The sequence below is a fragment of the Diceros bicornis genome, chromosome 30 (genome assembly GCF_020826845.1).
Source record: "Diceros bicornis minor isolate mBicDic1 chromosome 30, mDicBic1.mat.cur, whole genome shotgun sequence".
NCBI classification, from domain to species: domain Eukaryota; kingdom Metazoa; phylum Chordata; class Mammalia; order Perissodactyla; family Rhinocerotidae; genus Diceros; species Diceros bicornis.
Window position 1 is genome coordinate 13,483,595 of NC_080769.1, and position 6,471 is coordinate 13,490,065.

At 60.8% G+C, this 6,471-nt stretch overlaps 1 protein-coding gene across 1 annotated transcript; it reads right to left on the reverse strand.

Annotated features, from left to right (window-relative positions):
- Positions 1-4,468: 4,468 nt before the first annotated feature.
- On the reverse strand, positions 4,469-5,901 carry LOC131394235 (PHD finger protein 21B-like). Its single transcript, XM_058525453.1, has 2 exons — positions 5,600-5,901; positions 4,469-4,771 (listed from the first exon to the last, which is right to left on the reverse strand). The coding sequence occupies exons 1-2, from the start codon at positions 5,651-5,653 to the stop codon at positions 4,469-4,471; spliced, it is 357 nt and encodes a 118-aa protein (XP_058381436.1). The 5' UTR covers positions 5,654-5,901.
- Between the last annotated feature and the right edge of the window lie 570 nt (positions 5,902-6,471).

A 6,471-nucleotide genomic window follows, 5' to 3' on the forward strand; every position in this document is an offset into this window, starting at 1 on the left:
GCTTAGGGCTTGGGGAGGGGGGGCAAGTAACAGCCAGAGTTTCTTTTTGAAGAGATGAAAATGTTCTAAAATTGATGGTGGTGATGGTTGCAAATATCTGTGAATATACGAAAAACCATCTAATTGTACACTTTAAATGGGTGAATTATATGATATGTGAATTATATCTCAATAAAGCTAATTTTTTTTAAAGTGGATGCAGTGAGGGGGGTACTGCAATCTTCCAGCTAAGAGATGACGGTGGAAGGGAACAGAGCGGTAGAAGGATGGGGAAGAGGAGCTCTGGGAACAGGCTCAGATAAAACCATGGGCCCGGGAGACTTTGCTGTGCGAGGGGGAGTCAGGAGTCAAGGCCACACAGGTGGCAGTGGTGAAGTCAGGCCTGGGCCCCTGCTGTCTCAGTCCCCCGCTCTCTCCCTCAGAACATGAAACGAGGAGCTTCAGTTTTCTCTTTAACATGTAACGATGCTGTTTTAAGAATGAGATCTCAAACTCTAGGTCAGGAAGATTAAAATTCACCCTCCTGTATGAGAGCAGACTTGGTAATAATGCTCAGAAAATGGAACATCCTTTTACTAAAGGACCACGAACAACTGCAGAGCTTTCGGAATAAATCCACCCCATTTCTAGAAGTAACTGGTGGAGATTTCCAAGGTGGAATCCCTCTGGTGTCCAACATGGCTAGTGAATCACGGTGAAGACATGATTCAGCGCCCGGGTGCATGCCACATACATAATATCTTTCAAGAAGACATATTTTTATTGCCGCACTTGAGGACAGCCCCTCGGAATCCCGAGTTCATCAAATCGATGGGTCAAGCAGTGCTCAAGGCCCCAAGTTCACCTCTGGGGTCTCTCTCTATCGGCCACACCAGCAGGGACCGCAGTTCACACAGAATGGTCTTCTCACTCTATGGTGAATCTGAACTTGTGTAAACTTCAGGTCTGGGGATGTCCACTACACACAACATCTAGATGTTGTGCTAAGAACTCCAAAGAGGGAGGGGAAAAAACCCACTATTTATGATGGGTCTGTTATTTACACAGAACTGCTTGTTGCTTGACAATTTAGATAAAAATGTTACTGCTTCTCTGCATGTGCTGCAAATTCACGGCATAAAGCCACTGGAGCAACTAATGGAGTCTTCACACATCATATCTCGTTAAAGACGCAGAGTCTGTGCCCCGCTGGAATCACAACCCAGCAGCCAGGCGAGGCCACACCTGGGGATGCAGCCCGGCCACTCCAGGCTGGCCACAACTCACCTCTGACCACCTCCCCCACACCTCCTTTTTTTTTTTTTTAAGGAAAAATATGAACTCCGTTTTCAAACAGCCAGGTCCTATGGAAGCTGGTTTCCCGTCTATTCCCTAGTCCACCAATGGTAGGAGAAACACTGGGGAGTTCTACAGAATTTGTCTCTCTCTACTTCTGATCAACAATCTATTTACTTACAGGAGTCCTCGATAAACATCTTTAAACGCCTGCCCATGTTTCCAGAAGTAACTGAAAAAATTCCAGTGCCAAGGGCATGAATGGGAAACTGATGGCTGGGCACCAAAAGATATTACTCGGCTGCTCCTGTATTTCTAACAGACGTGGATAATGGGGTCATCCATTCATTTTACTATCCAGTTCATCATCCACATGTGCCCTTTCAATTGAAACTTAACCTTTATGTCCCATATTCCAAGTGGGAGCGGCACAAAAGCACACATCTCCGGAGGTGGAGATGGTATGAGTTTCTCCCCGAGCATATCTATAAATGAACACCACCTTTAATTTTATGTTGAGTTAAGAACAAACTCTGAAATACTGGCTTTTTCATACCTGCTCCCACATTTCAGCTTCTCCTGGGCAGGTTCTGGGGTGACCAAGCAGAGCCCCACGGCTCCTCTTCAAGACCCTGGGTGCAGCCCAGAATCACCTCCAAGAGCTTGCTCATCGACCTTTCCCCGGCAAGCTGCCAATCACCACCAGACTCTCCCAAGGAGAGAGAGACGACTAAATGTTAAGTCTACCCAACTCATTTCATAGGTGACCTCTGAAAGATTTCACCGCCCAGCTTGGGAGAGACAAGGCAGCTTTATTAGCATGCTGCACACAGCCTCAGCCCCCTCCACTCCCTCTTTTATGAGCCCTTGTTACATAAAATGCCACAAAGGGAAAAGGAAAAACAACACACTTCCAGTTACAAACACAAGTTCTGATGGCCAGGCCAAACCCTGGCTGTTTACCAGATGTTATTTTTAGTCATTTAAAAGAAACATTTTTAAAAGGCCGGAGAACAAAAGTTTTCGCTGTTTTCTTTTTTTCTTTTTAAACACACACTCACACACACACAAAAAGATGGAAGTACATTCCATTCGCCAGCATCCTTCCCCGAGTTCAAATTTAAAGGCAAAGGCAGCCTGAAGTCGGACAGCTCCTTCGCGGAGCTGGACCGCAGCCTTCAAACAGGATTTTCAAATGTTTCTCAGCCTCATCTAAATTCCAGCCTGCCAGATAATAAATAGCTACTAATTTACTATCATCATAAAAATTTAAATAGCCTTGAAATAGTTGCTACAATACAGAAGAAATGATCAAACCTAAGCTCCGGAAAGCCACTACAAACAGCGAAACTATTGCTACGTGGAAGCACACACAGAGAGACATTGTTGCAATAAAAGCTGCTGGATTATTGGATTTGCTCTCTCTCTTTTAAATCTTCTACTCCGAGCAAAAAAAAAGGGCTTAGTAACCCTCAGCTATCACACTGTACCAGATGTAGCGGTGGGTTTTTTTTTAAAGAAAGTATCTGATTTGATTCTACACAGTGATTAAACACCTTTGTGCTCTTCCAACCCCTCCCCCTCCAAAAATGGCATCAAAGCAATCAAAATGGTAACGCCGGGCCTGGTCCCCTCCCCCCGCGAACTCCCCGACTTCGCCGGGGCCGCGCGCCAGGCCCCCTGCGGCGGGAATGGAAGCTTCCACTCCTGGCCGGGGCCGCGCGCCGGGCCCCCTGCGGCGGGAATGGAAGCTTCCACTCCTGGCCGGGGGCGCGCGCCGGGCCCCCTGCGGCGGGAATGGAAGCTTCCACTCCTGGCCGGGGGCGCGCGCCGGGCCCCCTGCGGCGGGAATGGAAGCTTCCACTCCTGGCCGGGGGCGCGCGCCGGGCCCCCTGCGGCGGGAATGGAAGCTTCCACTCCTGGCCGGGGGCGCGCGCGGCCGGGGAGGGGGCCGCGGCACCGCCAGAGAGGGGTCAACGCGAGTCCAGGCAGGCGCCCCGGCCAGGCGCGGGCCCGCGGGAACAGCCCTCTTTCCTTCCGCAACCCCGGCCCCCTCCTCTCCCGCACGCCCCCTCCCACCACTTTTCAACTTGAAAGACTCCACGAGGACACCCGGCCTGCCAGTTCTCCTCTCCAGGGTCGCCGCCACCCCCGCCAATCTCGTCTCCCCCGCTCCGAGAAGTCCTCCGTGGAGGGGGCACCGGATCCGGCCGCCCGGCCCGGAGCTGGGGAGCAGGAAGGGGACCTGCTCCGCGGCCGGGGCGGGGCGGGGCGGGCGCTGTCCAAGTTTGGTGCTCACCGCGGCCGGCATTCCGAAGGAAGCGCGATCGACGGCCGGCGGGCCCGCAGGGCGGGCGCGGGGAGGGGAGGGGCCCGCGGGGCGGGCGCGGGGAGGGGAGGGGCCCGCGGGGCGGGCGCCGGCGCCCCCGCCCGCCTCGGAGCCCCGAGAGCGCCACTGGCTGCGCCGCTCAAAGTTCTCGGCTCGGGAGGCGGCGCGCGGGAGGGGAGGCGGCGCGGGAGAGGGGCGGGGGCGCGTGTGCGGGGAGGGGGGCGGCGCGGGAGAGAGGCGGGAGCGCGTGTGCGGGGAGGGGGGCGGGAGTGCGTGTGCGGGGAGGGGCGCGGGGGAGGGGCGGGGGGGGCGGGGGCGTGTGTGCAGGGAGGGGGGCAGGGAGGGGCGGGGGAGCGCGGCCGGCCGCGCTCCGGCGGCGGCATCTGTTCGTGGTGCTGAAACCCCGAGCGCTCAGCTCAGCGCAACTAAGTCACAATGGACAACTTTTCCTCCCCGAGGGGCCCGGAGGGGGGTCGGCGGTCGGGCCCCCCACCGCGAGGAGCCTCCGGTGTGTCCCAATCGACACCTGACGCGCGGAGATCAAAGCTGGGGCAGAACTGGGGGGTCCTGGGGGCGCCCTTCTTTTGTTCCCGGGAGCTGGCGTCAGGTTCCAAGAATAAAAAGTGATGCTGGAGAAGCGGAGGGGAGGGGCGAGCCCAGAAGAACGATTCTTTAAATAAGATTTGCAATGGAACCCAGAAACCGCTTCCAAGGAGTTTGGTGTCCAGGCCCGAATTACCGCCACCCTCTGTCTACCCCCAGCCTCACACCGGCGTGAAGGGGGGACATGGAGCCGGGAGAAATTTCCACATGCCAAAAACATGTCCACCAACTCAAAATGGACGCCGGGCTGCTCGCCGCCTTTTAAGCGCAGCCTCTCTCCTTCGACCACTGCCGGAGCCGCGCGCTCCCCGCTCGGCCTCCGAGAACCCGGCTCTTTCTTTCCAGAAAAGGAGGGGCGGGTAGCTCTGAGGCTGGAGACAGACTCCTTTGGGAGTCTGAGCGTGCGGCGCCGAGGCCGGCACTTTGTAGGGTGCCGCCCCAGTGCCCGGCGACCCTCGTCCCGCAGCGCGGGGTGGGGGACAGCTCCAGCTCGCTTACTTGTTTGTCGCTGAGCGCGGCGATCCGCGGCTGCCTCTCGTGGAGCTGCTTCTCGAGGTCGCCGTTCTGCGGAAACACGGAGGAGCGGGCTCAGGCCGGCGGCCCCGGGGGCTCCAGTGCGCCGGGCAGCCCGCGGGCCGCAGCCCCCCGCCCGCAGCGCGCCCCAAGTTCCCGGCCGCGTCCCGCACGCGCGGCGGCCGGGCAGCGCCGCGCGGGGCCGCTTACCTGTGGCTGCCGCCTCCTCGGGGCAGCTCGCGGGGCGGGGCGGGGCCCGAGGCCACCCGGCGGCGCGCCCCGAGCCGTGCAAGTCTGCAGGCTGGGGTGCGTGTGCGAGTGAGTGTGAGTGTGAGTGTGTGCCGGGGGAGGGGGGAGGAACAAAGAGCCAAGTAAACACGGCGAGTCCGTGTCGAGCAAAGCTCATAAATACTCAAGTCGCGTCCTAATCTCCCCAACACACACGCGCGCGCACGCCGCAATACCGCTCGGGCTCCGGCCGCCGCGCCGCCGCTCGCCCGAGCAACCATCGCCAAAACTACTTTTGCAAACTGTGCAGGATTGCACGGGGGCCGGAGGGGGTCGGCGCACACACTCACACGCACACCCCGGGGCAGGCTCACGAAGGGGTCCCCTCCCGGCACCCTCAGCCCTGCAGACCCTGCGTCGAGAATGAGAAGACGCCGGGCTCTGGTCCCACGGGCCCCCGACCCCCAAACTGTGCAGGATTGCAGGAGAGGGGGGCGGAGGGGGAGCGCAGAGGCGGTCCGTGCGTGTGCACAGTCCTCCCACCCCGAGGCAGGCTCGAGGAGGGGCCCCCTCCCGACACCTCCAGCCATGCAGATCCTGCGACGAGGAAGAGGACGCCGGGCTCGGGTCCCTGGGGCCCCCACCGCCTACCTGGTGGCGCGCGAGTTCCACGGCGAGCGCCTCGGGCCGGCTCTGCAGCTCCATCCCGGGAACTTGGGCAGCACTTTTCGCTCACTTTGGCCCCGGCTCCCGGGAAGTTGCGCGGCTCCGCGGGGGCGGGAGCGGGCGGGCGCGCACCGGGTCTCCGGGCCGGGGGGACGCGAGCCCCCTCCCCCACGGCCGAAAGGGAGGGGGGTCTGGCGAGGGGGAAGAAAGGCGGCCGGGCGCCGCGGCCGCCCAACTCCTCAGGCTGCCCGGCAAGTTGCGCCGGGTCCCCGGGCTGCCGGCGCGGCCCGGCGGCCCCCCGGCGCCGGGAGCCCCGCGCAGCCCCGCGCGCGCCCGCCCGCCGCCGCCCGCCGCCGCCCGCCGGCAGGGACTATATTTCCTCCGGCGCGCGCGCCTGGATCTCGCTGGGCCTCGGCAAAGTTGTGCTTCGGCTCGATGCTAATTCGGCAGTGCCCGGATGGAGCGGGCCGGGGCGGCGGGGGGCGGTGCCGGAGCCCGCCGCCCGCCCCGCCCCCGCCCCGCCCCCGCCCCGCCCCCGCCCCGCGCGCGCGTGCGCACTGCCGCCCCGCCGCGGCCCGGCGCCCCGAGCGGAGAACAAAAGCGGCCGCGCGGAGGGGCGCAAACTCGCCGGCCCGCCGCTGGGGGCGGCCAGCCCGGGGCCGCTCGCGCCGGGCGCTCCTCCTCCCTCCGCCCCCTCCCCAGCCAAACCCGGGGAAAGCGGGGCGCCCGGCCTAATCTCGGGTTATAAATACTTTCCGGTGGAGGAAAAAACGTCCATTGTTCCATTTCTGCTCTGGCTCTCGCTGCTCCCTCTTTTCCCTTCTCCCTCTCCCCCTTCCACTTTATTTCAATTGCCT